A 25,432-nucleotide genomic window follows, 5' to 3' on the forward strand; every position below is an offset into this window, starting at 1 on the left:
ATATCCAGTATCAATCAAAGTTTGACATGAAATAGGTGCTAAATAAATACTGTCATATAAGTGGTTAATGAAAAAGAACAAAAGTAGGTACAAAATGAGGGTTCTGTATTAATAATACACTAGGCTATCAGGGAAAAAGTTACCACTTCAATTGCCTGGGTAGAGTTCTGGATATGGAATTAATTCCCTCACCTTAAGGAAAGAAGATGAGGTGCAGAAGTGTAGCCTGGAGAAAATGACTGAGTATCAGGAGATGAGCTGAGTGATAACTGAGTTAAGCATAGGATGGTGGTGTTCAAGATTGCCTTCCAGCCCAGACATCCAGCACCTGTGTCACAGTCAGGAAGAGAATGGAGAGAAAGAATCTAATCAAGAACATTCAAATAAAATACTGATATATCCAGGGCCTCTGTAAGAAACTGACAGCTCAAGACAGAGCTTTTTGTGGCTCAGTTATAGAGCACAACCATGGAGGTATGCCCCTGGAAGACTTTGGTCTGAAGTTGTAGACGTCAGAGTTGCTGCTTCGGGGAAGTCAAAATGGATCATTACAAGAGCTATAACAGTAACTGCAGCTGCAGGAATCAGGGCAGTGACTTTTCCTAGACCCCTTCCCCACCTTCCTATATCCACGTAACATGCTCCGTATCGCATCCTTCAGATGAGATGTAATTGAAATCCCAATGTATCCCAGCCTCCAGCACTCCCTATATCAATACCCTGATTTGGTTTTCTCCATGACACTCATTGGGTTTCCCTGGCGGCTCAGTGGTAAAGAATCAGCCTACAATTCAGGAGTCACAGAAGATGCAGATTGAATCCCTGGGTTGCAAAGATCCCTGGAGGAGGGCATGGCAACCCACTCTAGTATTCTTGCCTGGAGAATCCCATGAATAGAGGAGCCTGGCAGGCTACAGTGGACTTAGCATGCATGCACACATGACACTCATGACCATTTCACATATATTTCATTTATTTGTTTGTTTGTCTTCCCTCAGTTATAAAGTAGTTCTTTGTCTGTTTTATTTGTATTGTATGCCTAGCACCTTGGACAGTGCATGGCAAATGGTATGTGCTAATAAATATCTATTCAGTGAATGAATTCTTCATGATTTTTGTTCTACATTCTTTTAGGAAAGAATTCTTTCTATTTTGCCCCCAAGAAATGAAACTCAGCAAAATTAACTGGTCCAAAGTAACATAGCTGCTAAGTATTAAAGTTGCTATTTGAAGTTAGCTCTGTCTCTCCACAAAGATGTTCTCTTAAAGATGTCATTTGAGCTTTACAAATGGGTAGTATTGATTGGAACGACTTTAATAACTTATGTCTTTTAAAAATTTGCATTATGTTCTGTAGCTATAATCTATATTCTTAATCCTACAATAAGTGAGTCAATATTCTTCAGTCATTCTGCTATAGTTTCTTTATCTCCCAGTTCATCCTTTATTAGTTTCTTCTAGAAGGGCTCAGGAGAACTAGTCTCTAATTAGAGGATGTTCAAAATGTTTTCATTTTATTTCCTATCCACCCACTTAAGTTTTTTTGATATGTTAAGCATGGGAAGCTTATTAGGTATGTAAGAGGAGAAATCAGATAAGCAGTTGTGTTAAAGTAGAAGAGAGAAAGATGGAAAGTGCTGGAAAGGGAAGTAGGGCAAAAAGAATAATTGTTTAATTAATTGAACAATTGTGAGAAATAACAGTGTGTATGTAATCCAATGGAATGGTCCAGATGAAAGGTAGCCATTTATGTTGAAGGAAGGAAAAGGGGAATTGCTAGAGCAATGTTCTTAAATAGGAAGAGAAGACAGAATCTAGATCATAAATGAAAAGTATGGCCTTACATGAGAGCACAGAGCATTCATCCAGGATGTACAAGTGTAGGTCTTATGAGAAGTAGGTACCAGGATAAAATCAGATGTGCCAGAGGTTTACCAGGAGAAAATCTGTGAAGGGTTAAGACAAAAGAGATCAGGAGTAGGTACAAAGTGCCTTCAGACCATTCTGCAAGCCCGAGACTTGGGGAAAAACAGAAGAAGTAAAAGAGGATTGGGTAGTTCCTCAAAGGGTTAAACACAGAGTTATCATATGGACCAACAATTCTACTCCTAGGTATAAACACCAGAGAAATGAAGATAAATATCCTTTCAAAAACTTGTACAGAATGCTCACAGAAATACTATTTACAATTGACAAAAAGTTGAAACAACCTGAATATCTGTTAGCTGATGAATAAATAAAATGTGGTGTGCCCAGACAATGAAATATTTTCAGCAATAAAAAAGGAAGTACTGATACATGCTACAATATAGATGAGCCTTGAAAACATGCTAAGCTAGTCACAAATGACCACAAAGTATATGATTGCTCTTACATGAATTATCCAGGAGACCCAAATCTATAAAGACATCAATTAATGGTTATCAAAGGCTTGGAAGATTTGGAGAGTTGACAGCTAAAGGGTATGGGTTTTTTAGGCAGTAATGAAAACGTTCTAACATTGACTGGAGTGATGGTTGTATAACTGTGAATATAATGAAAAGGAATGAATTATACACTGTAAATAGGTGAAGTGTATAGTATGTGAAGCATATCTCCATAAGTATTTTTTAAATGAGAAAGAAAAACAGAAGATTAGGTAGGAAGACTCAAAACTGCAGTACTACTCAGAAAGTCTCAACTGGTTCAATAGGGAGTCTTCAAGCAGGATTGCCTATTAGAGGAACTGTACGTGGAGGAAAAATGACCCATTTGTGGTACTCACACCATGCTCAGTCACTGGCTGGGGGAAGCCCAAGGGGCAATGGGGAGGGCCTTCGGTGTAAACTGCAGTGAAACTAAAGTAAATCAACCAGAGGCCATAAGCCAGCTACCTACCTCCCAGGAGATTCCCTTCAGTAAAGCACCTCCAAACAGTAAAAGAAAGCAGGTTACATGGCGACAACCCTGACAGATGAGTGTTCTGCTCACGAACTGATTCTAGTTTTTTTTTCTGTGTATAGGATGCAAGATCATCATCAACTGACAGTGAATTTGGGTGGGAGGGGGTAAAGACGTTGAGGTTTGAAGATAACAGAGAAGGCACGAAGAAGTCACTTAGAATAACAGAAGGTGAAAAGACCAAGGAGATGTAGTTTGATAATCAGGCAGTGAAAGAGCCCACTAGACATCAAGAATGTGAAATCGGGCCCTGCAGCACAGCTGTGGGTTTTTTCCCACCCACATTCAGCTGCACAAGACAAAGCTCGGAATAGAGAAAGCTTAATTAAAGCAATGTTGGAGTTTTCCTGGATGAGTAAGAGGAAGTGAAAAAGAGACAAGGGAGTTGAGGGTGTATGCAAATCACTGATTATAACAGTTGATCATGGAATTTTAATTCAGTAAGCAAGAGAATGAAGATATGAGGTAGGTGGGGACAACAGAAAAAAAAATTAATGGTTTGTCCAGTAAGGGACTGTTTGAAGGATGCTTGGAGTTAGGGTACTTGAGAGAGTGACCTAGAAATAGAGGAGGTAGAACTATCGAAGGCAGCAGAGTTGTAGAGAAGCTTCTGCTGTCAGCTTGCCAGCTTCACCTGTATTATAGTCATCCCTCAGTAACCAAGGATGACTCGTTCCAGGATAACCCTAGGATACCAAAATCTGTGGATGCTCAAGTCTCTTATATAAAATGGCACAGTATTTGGATATAACCTATGCACATCTGCCCACCTACTTTAAGTCACCAGCGTTACTTATAATACTTAATACCACCTAAAGCCTGGCAAGCTGCAGTTCATGGGGTCACAGAGAGTCAGACACAACTTTGTGACTGAACAACAACAAAAAGTTTAAATGTAAATACTATGTAAATAGTTGCCTGCATATGACAAATTCAAATTTTGCTTCTTGGAACTTTCTGCAATCTTTTTTCTAATATTATTAATCCGAGGTTGGTTGAATCCATGGATTCAGAACCAAAGACATGGAGGGACAACTGTACTCCAAACAGGTTTTGCCTATTAAATCAGGGTGGCCCTCATGCTTTGGAGAACTATCTTCTCCCGACTTAGTCTGAGTTTGGCAGCCACAAGGATTCTTCTCTCACACAGTCCCTCCTTGTATTCTGTGCTTCACGATTAGAGGAATACCTCTGAAATATTGAGGGTTTGGTTCTGGACCACAGCAATAAAGCAAGTCACATGAATTTTTTGACTTCCCCACATATATAAAAGTTATGCTTAAACTATACAGTAGTCTACTAAGTGCAATAGCATGATGTCTAAAAAAAGTATACATGTATTAATTTAAAAATACTTTATTGGGACTTCCTGGTGGTCCAGTGGCTAAGACTGTATTCCCAATGCAGGGAACAAGGGAACTCACGCCACAGAGAAGATCAAAGATCCCATGTGCTGTAGCTAAGACCCAGTGCAGCCAAATAAATTAATATTAAAAATACTTTATTACTTAAAAAATGCTAAGCATCATCTTAACCTTCAGCAAGTCATAATATTTTTGCTAGCTGAGGATCTTGCCTCGATGTTGATGGCTGCTGACTGATCAGGGTGATGGTTGCTGAAGGTTGGTGTGGCTATTTCAATTTATTAACACAGGCAATTGGAACACAAGGAAGCTTGCCACATTAATTGACTCTTTATTTCACAGATGATTTCTCTGTAGCCTGCAATGATGTTTGATAGCATTTTACTCACAGTAGAACTTCTTTCAAAATTGGAGTTGACCCTCTCAAATCCTGTTGCTGCTTTATCAACAAAGTTTATATAGTATTCTAAATCCTTTGCTGTCATTTCAACAATCTCCATAGCATCTTCACCAGGAGTAGCTTCCATCTCAAGAAACCACTTTCCTTGCTCACCCATAAGAAACCATCCCTCATCCATAAAATTTTTATCATGAGATTGCAGTAGTTCAGTCACATCCTCAGGCTCCACTTCTGATTCTAGTTCCCTGGCTTCTTCTACCACATCTGCAGTTCCTTCCTCCACTGAAGTCTTGAAACCTTCAAAATCATCCATGAGGGTTGGAATCACTTCTTCCAAACTCCTATTAATGTTGATATTTTGATCTCTTCCCATGAAACTTGAATGTTCTTAATGACATTTAAAATGGTCAGTTCCTAGAAGGTGTTCAAGTGACTTGGCACTGATCCATCAAGGACAAGCTATAGCCTTAAAAAATGTATTTCTTAAATAATATGGCTTGAGGTCAAAATGACTCTTTGAGCCATGGGTTTCAGAATTCATGCTGTGGTAATAGGCATGAAAACAACATTAAATTCACTGCACATCCGAACTCCTGGTATGACCAGCGGTAATATTTTGAAAGGAATCTTTTTTTTTTTTTTTTCTGAGCAGTAGGTCTCCACAGAGGACTTAAAGTATTCAGTAACCCATGTTGTGAACAGATGTGCCGTCATTTAGACTGTAGTGCTGTTTATACAGCACAGAGTAGATTTAGTGTAGTGTTTATGGGTCCTAGGATTTCTGAAATGACCACTGGCTCCAAATTAAAGTCACAATTACATTAATCTCTAAAAAGAGAAGCAGCCTGTCCTAAGCTTTGAAGCAGGCATTGACTTTTCCTCTCTAGCAATGAAAATCCTAGATGCCATCTTCTTCTAATGTAAGGCTTTTCATCTACATTGGAAATCTGTTGTTTAGTGTAGTCAACTTCATCTTAGCTAGATTTGGATAACTTGCTGCAGCTGCATCAACACTTGCTGCTTCACCTTGCACTTTAGCACAGCTTTTTTTCCCTGAATTTCTGCATATGTTTCAATTTGATAATAAAAATGAAATAAAATACAAAATTTTATGTATATAAATAAATATTTAACATAAATAAATACATAATAAAAATAAACTTTACCAAAAAAATCTTCATGACCCAGATAACCATGATGGTGTGATCACTCACCTAGAGCCAGACATCCTGGAATGCAAAGTCAAGTGGGCCTTAGGAAGCATCACTACAAACAAAGCTAGTGGAGGTGTTGGAATTCCAGTTGAGCATTTCAAATCCTAAAAGATGATGCTGTTAAGGTGCTCCACTCAATATGCCAGCAAATTTGGAAAACTCAGCAGTGGCCACAGAACTGGAAAAGGTCAGTGCTCATTTCAATCCCAAAGAAAGGCAAGGCCAAACAATGTTCAAACTACTGCACAATTGCATTCATCTCACACGCCAGCAAAGTAATGCTCAAAATTCTCCAGTCCAGTCTTCAACAGTATGGGAACCATGAACTTCCAGATGTTCAAGCTGGATTTAGAAAAGGCAGAGGAACCAGAGATCAAATTGCCAACATCCACTGGATCATCAAAAAGGCAAGAGAGTTCCAGAAAAAAATCTACTTCTGCTTTATTGAGTACGCCAAAGCCTTTGATTGTATGGATCACATCTAACCATGGAAAATTCTTCAAGAAGTGGGAATACCATACCACCTTACCTGCCTCCTGAGAAATCTGTATGCAGGTCAAGAAGCAACAGTTAGAACTGGACATGGAACAACAGATTGGTTTCAAATTGGGAAAGGAGTACATCAAGGCTGTATATTGTCACCCTGCTTATTTAACTTATATGCAGAATACATCATGTGAAATGCCAGGCTGGATGAAGCACAAGCTGGAATCAAGATTGCTAGGAGAAATATCAATAACCTCAGATGTGCAGAAAGCGAAGAGAACTAAGGAGTCTGTTGATGAAAGTGAAAGAAGAGAGTGAAAATGTTGGCTTAAAACTCAACATTCAAAAAACTAAGATCATGGCATCTGGTCCCATCACTTCATGGCAAATAGATGGAAAAACAATGGAAACAGTGACAGACTTTATTTTCTTGGGCTCTAAAATCACTGCAGATAGTGACTGCAGCCATGAAATTAAAAGACGCTTGCTCCTTGGAAGAAAAGCTATGACCAACCTAGACAGCATATTAAAAAGCAGAGACATTATTTTGTCGACAAAGGTCTGTCTAGTCAAAGTTTTTCCAGTAGTCATGTATGGATGTGAGAGTTGGACCATATAAAAGCTGAGCACTAAATAATTGATGCTTTTGAACTGTGGTGTTGGAGAAGACTCTTGAGAGTCCCTTGGACTGCAAGGAGATCACACCAGTCAATCCTAAAGGAATACAATCCTGAACATTCATTGGGAGGATTGATGCTAAAGCTGAAACTTCAATACTTTAACCACCTGATGCAAAGAAATGACTCATTGGAAAAGACCCTGATGCTGGGAAAGATTGAAGGCAGGAAGAGAAGGGGATGACAGAGGATAAAATGGTTGGATGGTATCACCAACACGATGGACATGAGTTTGAGCAAGCTCTGGAAATTGGTGATGGATAGGGAAGCCTGGTATGCTGTGGTCTATGGGGTTGCAAAGAGTCGGACACGACTGAGTGACTGAACTGAACTGAATAAAAATTATCTCCTCTGTTAATTTTGAATAGATCTTCCCACTGGTATTTCCATTTCCTAGAATTATGTCTGATTCATAAAAAGTCAACAATGAAAGTTTTTTTTCAAATAAATAATGAATAACTAAATTACTCCAGTGACTACGAGCTATTACATAAACAAAGATTTCAAATGTATGCTCAACTTAAATCTAACTGATTTCCTCAGAATAGATTTCTTGCATTCTCTGTACATTAAATCAAAGGATTTCAGTCCATGCTCAGAGGGATCAGAGGTTGTATGGAAATGGTTCAGGGTGTCCAGGAACATCTGCATAACTTCCCATCAAATACAAAAAATTTTAAATCATAGTAAAGTCTGTATAGTTATTATTTCTGCTTTACACAATGGTTTTGGAGATAAATTTTTAAGGAATTCTGCCATTGCTCTAGTACTGTAAACCATCCAGTGCTTGAATCTTTTTTAAAGCCTATCTGACAAGTGGTTCTATCTGAAACATTCCAACATTATCTAGGACAACTATTTTGCCCTAATTGTTTAATTAAGTTTCCCAAATTAACTATCATATTCTACCAGAATTTAAGTGCAGGGTCAGATCAGATCAGATCAGATCAGTCGCTCAGTCGTGTCCGACTCTGCGACTCCATGAATCTCAGCACGCCAGGCCTCCCTGTCCATCACCAACTCCCGGAGTTCACTCAGACTCATGTCCATCGAGTCAGTGATGCCATCCAGCCATCTCATCCTCTGTCGTCCCCTTCTCCTCCTGCCCCCAATCCCTCCCAGCATCAGAGTCTTTTCCAATGAGTCAACTCTTCGCATGAGGTGGCCAAAGTACTGGAGTTTCAGCTTTAGCATCATTCCTTCCAAAGAAATCCCAGGGCTGATCTCCTTCAGAATGGACTGGTTGGATCTCCTTGCAGTCCAAGGGCCTCTCAAGAGTCTTCTCCAACACCACAGTTCAAAAGCATCAATTCTTCGGCGCTCAGCCTTCTTCACAGTCCAACTGTCACATCCATACATGACCACAGGAAAAACCATAGCCTTGACTACATGAACTTTTATTGGAAAGTAATGTCTCTGCTTTTGAATATGCTATCTAGGTTGGTCATAACTTTCCTTCAAGGAGCAAGCATCTTAAACTATTGGCCTGTATATGAAAATCTATATTGTGTCTTTTTATTTTCTCAATTGAAGATTCATCTAGATGACCATACAATGGCAAGACTCATTGCTACTCAAAGTGTGGTTCACTTAACCAGTAACATTGGTATCATCTGGGATCTTGTTGGGAACGCAGAATCTCAGTGCTACCTCTGCTGATTCAGAATATGCATTTTAACAAACCCCAGCGTAATCATATGAACATATATATTTGAGAAGCAGTGATATAATTAACTCAGAGCAAACAGCATATCTGTATTAGGCATGAACTAGTTTACATAGAGAAGAAGAGAGTTTTTAAAAGGTTCCCAAACTTGGTCACATATTAATCATCTGGGTAGCTGAAAAAAAAAATACTGATGCATGGGTCTTACTCCCACATATTCTGACTTAATTGGTTCAGGGTGAAGCCTGGGTATTTGGATATTTTTAAATTCCCCTGGTGACTCTAATGTGCAGGTGAGTTTGAAAATCATTTCTCTAAGTTAAAGGTTTCTAATTTGTGGTTACATGTGACAGTCCCTTCAGGAGTTTTGAAAAAATACCAGTGCTGGGAACCATACCCCCAGGAGTATGGTTTGGCTAGGTAGAAGCCCAGGCATTGGTGTTTTTGTAAGTTTCCCAGTTGGTTCCAATGGACAGCTAGAGTTGAGACACAACTCTACGTGTTCCTGATAAACCCATTCTCAAGTTAAGGTGAAATTCATAGTATTGGACTAGAGTTGATAAACTGCCCTCATCATCTCTTGCCCCATAAGATATAGGAATCCAGCAGGCATAAAAAGACACTCATGAATACTCATACTTAATTTCTGGGAACTTGTATAGCCAGCAATAGCCCTAGATATCTCTGCTCTATTGGAGATCTACAGCTATGAAGTGAAGCCCAGCACATTTAGCAGCCTTCAAAAGGCTTGAACATTCAAACAAGAATGCACAGTTTTTGTAAAGACAGACACTCGGCTTGGAAAGTCTTCTCTATAACTTACTAAAGCCAAGCCCTTTGGCCGTTTCCTTCACCATTCAGCACCAGGCCTTCCTTGGCACAAGAATCTCCAGCACTTCTGCCTTTGGAGGTCCAGGTCTACAAGGTAAAAATTAGGAGTACTTGGAAGAGGAAATACAACATAATTAAAAACAGCAAAAAAGAAGCTTAACCTTCCATAGAATCACTGACCAAATTTGAAAATAGAGCAAAAGCATTCTTACCTTCACATATCATCCAAAGATGGGTGATGAACTGTACGACATAGAACTGTAAGGTATTGATGGCAATACCAGAAAATTAACGCTGCTTTAAAGATATGACTCAATATTGAAATAAAAGGCATTCAAATCGGAAAGGAAGAAGTAAAAATATCACTATTTGTAAATAGCATGATTTTATATAAACAGAACCATAAAGATTCCTCCAAAAATCTGTTAGAAGTTAATAAATGCACATAATAAAGTCAAAAGGTACAAAATCAACATGCAAAAACTCTGTGGCTATCTCATTAACAATAAGAGAGCTGAAAGAGAAATTAGAAAAATAATCCCACTGACAATTGCAACAAAAAGACTAAAATACCTAGAAATGCATTTAACCAAGGAGGTAGTTCAGTTCAGTTTGGTTCAGTTGCTCAGTCATGTCCGACTCTTTGCGACTCCATGAATCGCAGCACGCCAGGCCTCCCTGTCCATCACCATCTCCCGGAGTTCACTCAGACTCACGTCCATCGAGTCAGTGATGCCATCCAGCCATCTCATCCTCTGTCGTCTCCTTCTCCTCCTGCCCAAAATCCCTCCCAGCATCAGAGTCTTTTCCAATGAGTCAACTCTTCGCATGAGGTGGCCAAAGTACTGGAGTTTCAGCTTTAGCATCATTCCTTCCAAAGAAATCCCAGGGCTGATCTCCTTCAGAATGGACTGGTTGGATCTCCTTGCAGTCCAAGGGACTCTCAAGAGTCTTCTCCAACCCCACAGTTCAAAAGTATCAATTCTTCGGCACTCAGCTTTCTTCACAGTCCAACTCTCACATCCATACATGACGACTGGAAAAACCATAGCCTTGACTAGACGAACCTTTTTTGGCAAAGTAATGTCTCTGCTTTTGAATATGTTATCTAGGTTGGTCATAACTTTCCTTCCAAGGAGTAAGCGTCTTTTAATTTCATGGCTGCAATCACCATCTGCAGTGATTGGAGTTAAACACCTGTATATTGAAAATGATAAGGTACTGTTGAAAGCTGAAAAAGACACAAATAAATGGAAAGATATTCTGCACTCATGGATTAGAAGAATTAATATTGCTAAAATGTCTATATTACCTAATCTACAGATTTGATGCAATCTCTATCAAAATTCCAAGAACATTTTTAACAGAAATAGAACAAAAAAATTCTAAAGTTTATATGGAATCACAAAAGATCCTGAATAGCTAAAGCAATCCTGAGAAAAAGAAACAAAACTAGAGGTGTCACATTTCCTGAATCCAACTATATTACAAAGCTATAGCAATCAAAACAACATGGTATTGGCAGAAAAACAGATACACAGATCAACAAAACAGAATTGAGACCCCTAACATGAACCCACACATATATGAACAGTTAATTTACAACAAAAGAGAAAAGAAAATGCAATGGAGAAAGGACAGTCTCTTCAATAAATAGTGTCAAAAAACTTTATAGCCACATGCAAAGAGAAAGAGGGAGGGAGGGAGAAAGAGAGAGACAGAAAGAAACTGGATGACTATCTACTGGGTATTTATTCAAAGAATACAAAAATACTAACTTGAAAAGATATATGCATTCCTATATGTTCATCACAATATTATTTACAGTAGCCAAGGTATAGAAACAATTTAAGTTCCTATCATTGAATGAATGGATAAATAAGATATCATTTACATATACAATGGAACACTACTCATCCATAAAAAGAGTAAATTCTTGCCATCAGCAGCAACATGAATAGACCTTGAGGGTACTATGCTAAGATGAAACAAGTCAGATGAAGTAAGATAAATATCATACAATTTCACTTATATGTGGAATATAAAAACAAGCAAACAATATATTAAGTAACCAAACTAAACACAAATAAACACACAGATACAGAGCACGGAAGGGAAGGAGCAGTGGAGGCGATAGATTGAAACAGGTAAAGGGGACTAACTGTATGGTAATGAATAGAAACTAACTTTTTGGTGGTTAGCATGCTGTAGTGTATATAGAAGTAGAATATAATGTACACATGAAACGTATGTTATACCTTAGTAAAAAATGACTCTTTAAAAAAAGTTATAATTCACTTCTGAAGAACTCTGTAACTTAGTCAAAAACATACAACAACCAGGAGGAAATGTAGTGAAAAAAGAAACTGCTGGAGATGTCCTTGGTGTTCCAGTGGTTAAGAACCTGCTATGCAATGCAGACGAAATGGGTTCAATCCCTGGTCAGGGAACTAAGATCCCACATGCCCTGGAGTACCTAAGTCTGCACACGGCAACTTCTGAAGCCCAGGTGCCACAACTAGAGTGTCCATGTACCATAGTGAAAGATTTCACATGAAGCAATGAAAATTCTGCAAGCCAAAACTAAGATCCAACATGGCCACATAAATAAATAAATAAATTTTAAAAAGAAAGAATAAATGAAAGAAGCTGCTGCTTTTTTCTAAGACAGTGTTGCAGTGTTTTAAATTTCCCATCAACCATCCATATGCCCCAGATTAACAGAGATAAATGATTGAGGGTAAATAGGAAATTGAGAGAGCCTGCCTTGGAAGTGGTCAAACAGAAGATAGCAGGAGTGAACATCGATATTTTAGGAATCAGCGAACTAAAATGGACTGGAATGGGTGAACTTAATTCAGGTGACCATTATACCTACTATTGTGGGCAAAAATAGAGTATAAGAAATGGAGTAGCCCGCATAGCTTCCCCATCTATTTTCAATGAAGTGATGGGACCAGATGTCATGATCTTAGTTTTCTGAAGGTTGAGTTTTAAGCCAACATTTTCACTCACCTCTTTCACTTTCATCAAGAGGCTTTTTAGTTCCTCTTCACTTTCTGCCATCAGGGTGGTGTCATCTGCATATCTGAGGTTATTGATATTTCTCCTAGCAATCTTGATTCCAGCTTGTGCTTCATCCAGCCCGGCATTTCACATGATGTACTCTGCATATAAGTTAAATAAGCAGGATGACAATATACAGCCTTGACGTATTCCTTTCCCAATTTGGAACCAGTCTGTTATTCCATGTACATTTCTAACTATTGATTCTTGACCTGCATACAGATTTCTTAGAAGGCAGGTAAGATGGGCTGTTATTCCCAACTCTTGAAGAATTTTCCAGTTTGTTGTGATCCACACAGTCAAAGGTTTTGGTGTACTCAATAAAGCAGAAATAGATATTTTTCTGGAACTCTCTTGCCTTTTTGATGATCCAGTGAATGTTGGCAATTTGATCTCTGGTTCCTCTGCCTTTTCTAAATCCAGCTTGAAAATCTAGAAGTTCATTGTTCACATACTGTTGAAGACTAGACTGGAGAATTTTGAGCATTACTTTGCTGGCATGTGAGATGAGTGCAACTTTGTGGTAGTTTGAACATTCTTTGGCCTTGCCTTTCTTTGGGATTGAAATGAGCACTGACCTTTTCCAGTTCTGTGGCCACTGCTGAGTTTTCCAAGTTTGCTGGCATATTGAGTGCAACATTTTAACAGCATCATCTTTCAGGATTTGAAAGAGCTCAACTGAAATTCCAACACCTCCACTAGCTTTGTTTGTAGTGATGCTTCCTAAGGCCCACTTGACTTTGCATTCCAGGATGTCTGGCTGTAGGTGAGTGATCACACCATCGTGGTTATATGGGTCATGAAGATCTTTTTTGTATAGTTCTTCTGTGTATTCTTGCCACCGTTTCTGAATATCTTCTGCTTCTGTTAGGTCCATACCATTTCTGTCCTTTCTTGTGCCCATCTTTGCATGAAATATTCCCTTGGTATCTCTAATTTTCTTGAACAGAGCTTTAATCTTTCCTGTTCTGTTATTTTCCTCTGTTTCTTTGCACTGATCACTGAGGAAGGCTTTCTTACCTCTCCTTGCTATTCTTTGGAGCTCTGCATTCAGATGGGTATATCTTTCCTTTTCTCCTTTGCCTTTCACTTTTCTTCTTTTTTCAGCTATTTGCAAGACCTCTTCAGACAACCATTTTGCCTTTTTGCATTTCTTTTTCTTGGGGATGGTTTTCATCATTGCCTGCTATACAATGTCACAAACCTCTGTCCATAGTTCTTCAGGCACTCTATCAGATCTAATCCCTTGAGTCTATTTGTCACTTCTACTGTATAATCATAAGAGATTTGATTTAGGTCATACCTGAATGGTGTAGTGGTTTTCCCTATTTTCGATTTAATTCGGAATTTGGCAATAAGGAATTCATGATCTGAACCACAGTCAGCTCCTGGTCTTGTTTTTGCTGACTGTATAGAGCTTCTCCATCTTTGGCTACAAAGAATATAAACTATCTGATTTTGGTATTGACCATCTGGTGATGTCCATGTGTGGAGACTTCTCTTGTGTTGTTGGAAGAGGGTGTTTGCTATGACCAGTGTGTTCTCTTAGCTAAACTCTGTTAGCCTTTGCCCTGCTTCATTTTGCACTCCTAGGCCAAATTTGTTGTACTCCAGGTATCTCTTGATTTCCTCCTTTTTCATTTCAGTCCCCTATAATGAAAAGGATACATAGATGGGGAAACAATGGAAATAGTGAGAGACTTTATTTTCTTGGACTCCAAAATCACTGCAGATGGTGACTGCACCCATGAAATTAAAAGACGCTTTCTCCTTGGAAGAAAAGCTATGACCAACCTAGACAGCATGTTAAAAATCAGAGACATTACTTTGCCAACAAAGGTCCTTCTAGTCAAGGCTATGGTTTTTCCAGTAGTCATGTATGGATTAAAGAGTGGGATTATAAAGAAAGCTGAGCACTGAACAATTCAAAAATGCTTTTGAACTGTGGTGTTGGAGAACACTCTTGAGGGTCTCTTGGACTGCAAGGAGATCCAGCCAGTCAATACTAAAGGAAATCAGTCCTGAATATTTGTTGGAAGGACTGATACTGAAGTTGAAACTCCAGTATTCTGGCCACCTGATGTGAAGAACTGACTCAATGGAAAACACCCTGATGGTGGGAAAGATTGAAGGCAGGAGGAGAAGGGGATGGCAGAGGATGAGATGGTTAGATGGCATCACTGACATGATGGACATGAGTTTGAGCAAGCCTGGGAGCTGGTGATGGACAGGGAAGCCTGGCATGCTGCAGTCTATTAGGTCACAAAGAGTCAGACACAACTGAGTGACTGAACTGAACTGAACTGAAGCCCTTATAGTCAACAAAAGAGTCCTAAATGCAATACTTGGGTGCAGCCTCAAAAACAACAGAATGATCTCTGTTCATTTCCAAGGCAAACCATTCAATATCACAGTAATCCAAGTCTATAACCCAACCACTAATGCTGAAGAAGCTGACCAGTTCTATGACGATCTATAGGACGTTCTAGAACTAACACCCAAAAAAGGTATCCTTTTCATCATAGGGCACTGAAATGCAAAAGTAGGAAGTCAAGAGATATCTGGAGTAACAGCAAATTTGGCCTTGGAATGCAAAATGAAGCAGGGCAAAGGCTAACAGAGTTTTGCTGAGAGAATGCAACCCTCTTCCAACAACACAAGAGAAGACTCTACACATGGACATCACCAGATGGTCAATACCAAAATCAGGTTGTTTATATTCTTTGCAGCCAAAGATGGAAAAGATCTATACAGTCAGCAAAAACCAGACCAGTATCTGACTATGGCTCAGATCATGAACTCCTTATTGCCAAATTCAGACTCTAACTGAAGGAAGTAGGGAAAGCTACTAGACCATTCAGGTATGACCAAAATTAAATCCCTTTTGATTATACAGTGGCTGTGACAAATAGATTCAAGGGATTAGATCTGATAGAGTGCCTGAAGAACTATGGACAGAGGTTCATGACACTGTACAGGAGGCAGGGATCAAGATCATCCCCAAGGAAAAAAAATGAAAAAAGGCAAAATGGTTGTCTAAGGAGGTCTTACATACAGCTGAGTAAAGAAGAGAAATGAAAGGCAAAGGAGAAAAGGAAAGATATACCCATCTGAATGCAGAGTTCCAAAGAATAGCAAGGAGAGACAAAGAAAGCCTTCCTCAGTGATCAATGCCAAAAAACAGAGGGAAATAATAGAATGGAAAAGACTAGAGCTCTCTTCAAGAAAATTAGAGATACCAAGGGAATATTTCATGCAAAGATGGGCACAAGAAAGGATAGAAATGGTATGGACCTAATAGAAGCAGAAAGTATTAAGATGAGGTGACAAGAATACATAGAAGAACTATACAAAAAAGATCTTCATGACCCAGATAACCACGATGGTGTGATCACTCACCTAGAGCCATACACCTGGAATAGGAAAACAAGTGGGCCTTAGGAAGCATCACTACAAACAAAGTTAGTAGAGGTTATGGAATTCCAGGTGAGCTCTTTCAAATTATAAAAGATGATGCTGTGAAAGTGTTGCACTCAATATGCCAGCAAACTTGAAAAACTCAGCAGTGGCTACAGAACTGGAAAAGGTCAGTTTCCATTCCAATCCCAAAGAAAGGCAATGCCAAAGAACATTCAAACTACTGCACAATTGTATTCATCTCACATGCTAGCAAAGTAATAGAAAACTATTTTGAAAACCACTGATGATCTGGAAATTAATCAACACAATTATAAAGACTTCTATAGATCAAAGAAAAATATTACAAGGGACATTATAAAATACCTTAATGACTGAAAATTGAAATTACATATCAAAATTTGTGGGGTACAGTGAATGCAGTGATTAGAAACAAATTTAAACTATCAACTGCTTATATTAGGGGGGAAAATATCTCAAATCAATAATAGATGCTTTTTACTTCATGAAAAAAGAAAAAAAGAGCAAATTAACATCACAGCAAATAGAAGGTGAAAAGTAAAAAAGATAAGACTTGCAAACAATGAAATTAAAAAAAGAAAAACAATAAGAGAAAATAAATAAACACAAATGTTGGTTATTTTAAAAAATCAATAAAGCTTATAGACCTGTAGATAAACTGGAGAAAAAAGAAGTAACATAAGACAAAAACTACCAATATTTTCATCAAAAATGAGAGATCACTACATATCACATATTTAAAAGAGAATATTATGAATAGTAGAATGCCAATATTTTGATAACTTAGGTGAAACAGAAAAATTCCTTGAAAGGCACTAACTACCAAAAGTCACTCAATAAGGAGTAAATAAACTGAATATTCCCATGTATATATGAAATTTAACCTGGAGGTTAAGAATCTTTCCTCAAGGAAAACAAACAAACAAAAACTAGTAGTGAGGACGGCAGCCTGCAATCCTGGTACAGGTTTGTAGAGTCAGAGGGAGCAACACAAACCTTATTCTCAAAACATTGTGGTTTTGGGTCTTGACCTCTCTTGTGGCTCCATTAAGGACCTACACAAAGGTTTCCCTTTGTTTCATCCTACTCAGAGCATTCTCAGGGCTGGGGCCACTTCCTGGGCAGCTTTTGCTGAAAGCATTTAAAGGCAAAGGTGTTAGATACAGCAGCTTTGAGAAAGAGACAACACTTAGACTGAGAGCCGAGAAAAGAAAGAGATTAGGAAAGGAGATATATGCACGAATAGGGACTGTAAAGGCCCCCATGTGCACCAGAGAATCAAGAAGGTCATGAACACACACAGAGCAAGATACACGCGCAGAAAAAGCCCAAGAAGATCCAAAGCTTTCACATTTAGCCTGCCTGCAAATTCTGTGCAAGCAAAGCTTAAAGGAGAAGGCAAGGTTATAAACTGCTTGATAAGGCATTGAAGGAGTGCCCCAACACAGAGCCAATCTACAAAGACTGGAAGAAGCCTTTCTTCTTCTTTTTTTCTTCTGTTGATTCCAGGCACTTAAGGTAATTCTACCAAAACACAACCAATGACTAGGTAACAGAACACAGATTTCAGTGGCCATACATGACAAAGAATACACACTTTAGAAAAAGTTTTATAAAAGTCACTTAATAAGCAAATAACAACAACCCATGACAAAGAATAACAACAAACCCTGAAGAGGGGGTAGAATTGTATTTCTATAATTGCCACATTATAAAATTCAGAAGGTCTCATTAAAAAAAAAAATTAGGCATGAAAGAAACAAGTCAGTGTGGCTCATTTAAGAAACCAAAGAAATTAATTTAAAAAACTGTCCAGAAACAGTCAAGGCATTGTTCTTACTAGACAAAGACTTTAAATCAACATCTTAATATGACAAATTGAAGTTGATAAAAAGAAACCAGAAGAAAGATTTCTCACCAAATAGAGACTATCAATAAAACGGTAGAAACCTAAAAGAGAAACTCTGTTAGTCAGTTTGGGCTGCTATACAAAGTATCATAGACTGAGTGGCTTATAAACAACAGAAATTTATTTCTTAATGTTCTGGAGGTTAGAAGTCTGAAATCAGGGAGCCAGAATGATCAGGTTCTGGTTAGAAATCTCTTTCAGGTTACAGACTTTCAGCTTCTCACTCTATCCTCAACATGGCAGAAAGAGGGTGAGTAAGCTGTCTGGCCTCTTCTAAAAAGGGCACTAATCCCATTCACAGGGCTCCACTCCCATGACATAATTACCTACCAGAGAGGCCCCTCTTCTAAATACCATCACGTTGAGTATTCCATTAAAACATATGAATTTTGGAAGAATATAAATATTCAATTCATAGCAGAAATAGAAATTAAAATTCTGGAACTAAAAACAGTAATGAAAAATTCATTAGAAGTTTCAACAGCAGAGTTGAACTGGCAGAAGAGAGAATTAGTGACTTTGAATAGGTCGTTTGAAATTATCCAGTCTTAGGAATAGAAAGAGAAAGGATGGAAGAAAAGTACAGAAACCTAAGGGACCTGTGTGGGCATCAAATGTACACAAAACAGGAACCCCAGAGTGAGAGAAAAGTGCAAAAAGAATATTTGAAAAATATTCTTAACGGCTATAATAGCTGAATATAACGGCTGAAAGCCTTATAAACTTGACAAAAGATGTGAATCTACATATGCAAGAAGCTCAGTGACTGCAAGTGAGATAAACCTATAGTGATCAATAAAGGGAGAATCCTGCAAACAGCAAGAGAGAAGCAACTTATTATGTACAAGGAATCCATAAGTTTAACATCCCATTTCCATTAAAAACCATGAAGCCATGAGGCAGTGGATGAGATACTAAAAGTGCTGAAAAGGAAAAAAAAAGAAACCAAAACAATAATTCTCTATTTAGCAATACTATTCTCCAAAAGTGAAAAAGAAACTTCCAGGAGCTAGGAAATCATCATTTCTTCTTAACAAATAGAAAGCTGAACAAACAAAAAACCAACAACTCTTCTTTGAGCCATCGGACTAATGAATTCACAAAGCAAACTGTCACCCAAAAAACTGGAGAGGCAGATACAGACAACTAAAGCATCCTAGAGTGGAAACTCTCAAATAGAAACTTTCAAGGGAACCACTGTCAGGTTAGAACCTAAACTATAACTGCCAAATTGCTGGAGGTTTGGTGTGAACAAGCCTGAGAGAGAAAAAATCAGTCAGAGAGTCACCACATTTTTGTTAAGTTTACCTCCAAGAGCTTAACTTGGTTCTCACAGTGAATATTGGAGAAAAATCCCCTCTAGCTCTAGCAGGTGGAAAGTAACCATTGTCAAATATGGTACAGCCTTCTACTAGTTCTTAACAAGGCCTACCCTCAAGAGAAACTGTTTTACCCTAGCCTAGACTAATGGGGTTTAGTTTTAGCCTAACTGACCTGAGGAAGGGAAATACCTGATTCCAATCCATTGCAGTCTTCCATGCGGGAGAAGGGAAATACCCAGTTCCACATCTCTCTAGCCATCCTGTCTCACCTAATAAAGCAGGAAGTAGGGGGGGAGACAGAGGTTCACAGTTCACAGTACACATACAGGTTCACAAAAAGACTAAGACCTAACCACAGGACTATAGAAGGCTTCCCCTCCTCCCTACCTTACCACCACACGACTTAAGGCCTCTTTACCAGAGATGCTTTTATCCAATACATCATGTCTGGCTTTCAACAACAAGAACAAAAAGTTAGAAGACATAAGACAGAAAACACAGTTTGAAGAGATAAAGTAAGCATCAGAACCAAACTCAGATGTGGTGGGGATGTTGGAATTACCAGATTGGGAATTTAAAACAATTATTATTAATACATTAAGGTCTCCAATGGATAAAGCAGATAGCACGCATGAACATATGGGCAATGTAGGAATAAAAAATAAATTTTAGAGATTAAAAACACTGTAACAATAGAAGAATAACTTTGATGGGCTCATTAGTGGGATGGACATAGCTGAATAAAAAATCTCTGACCTTGAGGATATGTCAGTATAACTTCCAAAGTGAAAAAACAAAGAAAAAAAAAAAGACTTGGAAAATGTAAAACTGAACAGAATATCCCTAAACTGAAGAACAACTAAAAAAGGTATATGTGAAAAAAGAATAAAGAGAAAAACAAAGAGAATTATTTGAGACAATCATTGTTGAGAATTTCCCCAAGTTAATGGCAGATACCAAACCACATATCCAGGAAGCTCAGAGAACACTAGGCAGGGTAAATGCCAAAGCAAGCAAACAGACAAAAACCCTACACATAGGCATATCATATTCAAACTGAAGGAGATCCCAGATAAAGACAAAATCTTCAAAGAACTCAGAAGAAAAAGTGCCTTATATACAGAGGAGCAAAGATTAAAACTATTATAAAACTTCACCAAAGAAATCACTGAAACAAGAAGAGAGGAGAGTTAAATATTAAAAGTATTAAAAGAAAAAAAAAAAACATCAACCAAGAATTTTGTGAAATTATCCTTCAAAAGTTGAAGGAGAAATAAAAACTTTCTCAGACAAACCAAAATTGAGGGAATTTAATAGTTCCCTGGTGGTCCAGTGGTTAAGAATTGGCCTGCCAATGCAGGGGACAAAAGTTCGACCCCTGGTCTATGATTTAAGACCCTACATGTTGTGAGACAACTAAGCCCATGTGCCACCACCCCTGAAGCCCTCGTGCCTCGGGCCAGTGCTCCACAAGAGGAAAAGTCACCATGGTAAGAAGCCAGCACACTGCAACGAAGTGTAGCCCCTGGTCTCTGCAACTAGAGAAAGCCCACATGTAGCAACTAAGACCCAGCACAGGCAAAAATAAATAAATAAAAAATTTTAAATTTAATACTTAATACTCGAAATTGAGAGAATTTGTCATCAGTAGCATTGTCTTGTAAGAAATGTCAAAAGAAATTCTCCAGAGAGAAGGAAAATGATACCCGTCAGAAAATCGTACCTACATAAGCAAAGGAAGAGCACTGGAGAAGGAATAAATGAAAGTGAAATACAAACTTTTACTTTCTATCTTAAGTGATCTAACATAATTTGTTTAAAATAAAAATAGCAACAGTGTATATGAATACATATGTCCATACATGTAATACATAACATATAATACATATCTTTATGCATGTTTATATATATGTGTTATGAATGCTAGCTAACATCGATACAAGGGATGAAAGGGAGGAATCAGGATTATTTTGTTATTAGAAAGTACTTGTACTATGTATGAAGAAGTATCCTATAGGAAAGTGAACTTGGATTACTTGTAAATGTGTATTGCAAACTCTAAAGAGAAAACACTAAAAAAGTTTGTTTTATTTTTTAAAAAGGAACCACCTATATGCTAAAAAAGAGGAGAAAATAGAATCACATAAAATGCTCAATTAAAATAAAAAATGGCAGAAAAAGAATGGAAAACAAAAAATAGGGGCAAAGAACAAAGGCAACAAATAGAAAGTAGGAACAAATATTGTAGATATTAATCTAACTATATAAAAAAATCACTTTAAACATTAATGGTCTAAATACACCAATTAAAAGATAGATATTGTCAAAGCGGACCAAAAAGCAAGATCTAACTATAAAGCTGTCTACAAGAAACCTGCCTTAAATCTAAAGACATATAGATTTACTAGGGTATGGCCAATTAAAACAAGATACCATTCCACACCTATTAGAATAGCCAAACCTCAAAATACTATCAACATCCAATACTGACAAGGGTGTGGAGCAATAGAAATTCTCGTTCCCTGGTGGGAATGCAAAATGGGACAGCCACTTTGGAAGATAGTTTGGCGTTTTCTTACAAAACTAAACATACCCGTAACAAATAACCTAGAGATCATGATCCTTGGTATCACCCCCAATGAATGGAAAATTTACACCAAAACCTACACAAGAATGTTAAGAGCAGCTTTATTCATAATGGCTGAAACCTGGAAGCAATCAAAATGTCCTTTAGTAGGTGAATGAATAAACAAACTGTGGTATATTTCCTTGGAGAAGGAAATGGCAACCCATTCCAGTGTTCTTGCCTGGAGAATCCCAGGGATGGGGGAGCCTGGTGGGCTGCCGTCTATGGGGTCCCACAGAGTCGGACACGACTGAAGTGACTTAGCAGCAGTGGTATATAGGGACAATGGGATATTATTCAGTGATAAAAAGAAATGAGCTATTAAGCTTTGAAAAGACATGGAGGAAACAAATTCATATTACTAAGTGAAAAAAAAAAAACAAAAAACAAACAGTCCCTAAAGGCTACATACTGTATGATTCCAAAAATATGACATTTTGGAAAACACAAAACTATAAAAGGATCAGCAGTTGCCTGGGGAAGGTGGGGGAGGGATGAATAGATATGGAGCGCAGAGTATTTTTTTAAGGCAGTGAAACTACTCTGCATGATACTATACTGGTGGATATACATCACTGTATATTTGTACAAACCCACTGAATGTAGGTCAGGAAGCAACAGTTAGAACTGGACATGGAACAACAGACTGGTTCCAAATAGGAAAAGAAGTACGTCAAGGCTGTATATTGTCACCCTGCTTATTTAACTTATATGCAAAGTACATCATGAGAAACTCTGGGCTGGAAGAAGCACAAGCTAGAATCAAGATTACTGGGAGAAATATCAATAACCTCAGATATGCGTGGCATCCCACTCCAGTACCCTTGCCTGGAAAATCCCATGGATGAAAGAGCCTGGTAGGCTGTAGTCCATGGGGTCGCTAAAAGTCAGACACGACTGAGCGACTTCACTTTCACTTTTCACTTTCCTGCCTTGGAGAAGGAAATGGCAACCCACTTCAGGGTTCTTGCCTGCAGAATCCCAGGGACGGGGGAGCCTGGTGGGCTGCCATCTCTGGGGTTGCACAGAGTCGGACACGACTAACGTGACTTAGCAGCAGCAGCATATATGCAGATGACACCACCCTTATGGCAGAAAGTGAAGAGGAACTAAAAAACCTCTTGATGAAAGTGAAAGTGGAGAGTGAAAAAGTTGGCTTAAAGCTCAACATTCAGAAAACGAAGATCATGGCATCTGGTCCCATCATTTCATGGGAAATAGATGGGGGAACAGTGGAAACAGTGTCAGACTTTATTTTTCTGGGCTCCAAGATCACTGCAGATGGTGACTGCGCCATGAAATTAAAAGACACTTACTCCTTGGAAGGAAAGTTATGACCAACCTAGATAGCATATTCAAAAGCAGAGACATTACTTTGCCAACAAAGGTCCGTCTAGTCAAGGCTATGGTTTTTCCTGTGGTCATGTATGGATGTGAGAGTTGGACTGTGAAGAAGGCTGAGCACTGAAGAATTGATGCTTTTGAACTGTGGTGTTGGAGAAGACTCTTGAGAGTCCCTTGGACTGCAAGGAGATCCAACCAGTCCATTCTAGAGGAGATTAGCCCTGGGTGTTCTTTGGAAGGAATGATGCTAAAGCTGAAACTCCAGTACTTTGGCCACCTCATGGGAAGAGTTGACTCATTGGAAAAGACTCTGATGCTGGGAGGGATTGGGGGCAGGAGGAGAAGGGAATGACAGAGGATGAGATGGCTGGATGGCATCACTGACTCAATGGACGTGAGTCTGAGTGAACTCTGAGAGATGGTGATGGACAGGGAGGCCTGGCGTGCTGCGATTCATGGGGTGGCAAAGAGTCGGACACGACTGAGGGACTGAACTGAACTGAACTGAAGGTACAACACCAAGAGTGATCTCTAAGGTGAACTACAGGTTTTGGGTGATGATGTGTCAATGTATTTTCACTGATTGTGAACAAACGTACCACTCTGGTGTAGGATGTTGATAACAGGGTAGCTGTGTGTGCCTACATGGGGACAGGGCAGTATGGAAATTTTCTGTACCTTCCAGTCAATTTTTCTGTCAATATAAAACAGTTGTAAAAAATAAAATTTATTTTTAGAAACATGAATGCAAAATTAAGACATACTCAGATAAAAAAACTGAGGGGAGTTTGTCAACTGTACACCTGTTCTACAAAAATGGTGAAAGGACTTCTCCAAATTATAATGAAAGAACACTAGACAGCATACAGAGAAATAAAGAGCAGTGATAAAGGCAGCCACACAGGTAAATGTAAAATGTAGCAGCATCACATATTTGGTTTGTCCTCTTCCTTTTCCATACAATGAATGCATAAATCAATGATTACAATGCTATGTTAATGGGCACTCAATATATAAAGAAGTAATTGTAACATTACCAACATAGAGGAAAGGGATGGAGCAGTAAAGGCGCATAATTTGTACATGTTATTGAAACTAAGTTGGAATTAATTCAAACCGGATTGTTACAAAATTAAGATGTTAAATATAATCTCCTGGGTAACCATTAAGGAAAAAACTAAAAATTATACAGAAAAAGATATAAGGAAATCAAACAACAAAATACAAAAAAGTTCAATAAAACACAGAAATTACAGTAATGGAATGATAGGAACAAAAAATTATAAGGCTTAGAGAAAACAAATAGGAAAATGGCAGAAGTAAATACTTCCTTATCAGTAGTTACTTTAAAATGTGAATGCATTAAACTCTACAGTTAAAAAGAAGAGATTGGCAAATTGAATTTTAAAAAGTACATAACTGAACAATAAGTTATAAAAATTATAAACATATACACACATAAAAATAGAGCTCACAAATTGACAGAATTGAAGGAAGAAATACAGAGTTCAGCAACAATATTTGGAGATTTAATATCCATGTTCAATACTGGATAGAACACATAGAAGACAAATAAGGAAAGAGAAGACTTAAAAACGCTATACACTAACTACACCTGACAGACATATGGAGAACATTACATTCAACAGCAACAGAATATTCATTCTTTTTAAGTATACATGGAACATTCTCCAGGTAGAGCATAAGTCAAGTCACAAATCAAAGTCTTAACAAATTTATAAAGATTGAAATCATCAAAGTATCTCTTCTGACCACAGTGGAATGAAACTAGAAATCAATAACAGAAAGAACAGTGAAAAATTCACAGATACATATAAATTAAACTATGTTCAAACAACTAACTGGTCAAAGATTAATCACGTGTGAAATGAGAAAAATATTTTGAGATGAAAGAAAATTAAAACACAAAACACCCAAACCTATAGGATACAGTGAAAGCAGTGCTCATTGGGGAAATTTATACCTGTAAGCACTTATAGTAAAGAAGAAATCAAGTTGGTGAGGACCAAATAAAGTTGAAGAGCTATGTTAGCTATATTCAACTCTAGGCTTATGCCCTGGAGAAATGCTGGAATATTTTCTTTTGCAGACATGTACAAGAATGCTCAAAGGAGCAATATTTGAAATC

General features: G+C 38.1%; 1 protein-coding gene across 1 annotated transcript in view; it reads right to left on the minus strand.

Moving 5' to 3' along the window:
• Positions 1 to 10,084: 10,084 nt before the first annotated feature.
• RCL1 (RNA terminal phosphate cyclase like 1) overlaps positions 10,085 to 25,432 on the minus strand; it is a 228,680-nt gene continuing 213,332 nt past the window's right edge. Inside the window, exon 10 of the mRNA XM_061425378.1 lies at positions 10,085 to 10,775. Coding sequence (XP_061281362.1) covers positions 10,208 to 10,775 — 568 coding nt within the window. The 3' untranslated portion in view covers positions 10,085 to 10,207. The remainder of the gene's footprint in view (positions 10,776 to 25,432) is intronic.

The sequence above is a fragment of the Bos javanicus genome, chromosome 8, assembly GCF_032452875.1.
Source record: "Bos javanicus breed banteng chromosome 8, ARS-OSU_banteng_1.0, whole genome shotgun sequence".
Lineage (NCBI taxonomy): Eukaryota > Metazoa > Chordata > Mammalia > Artiodactyla > Bovidae > Bos > Bos javanicus.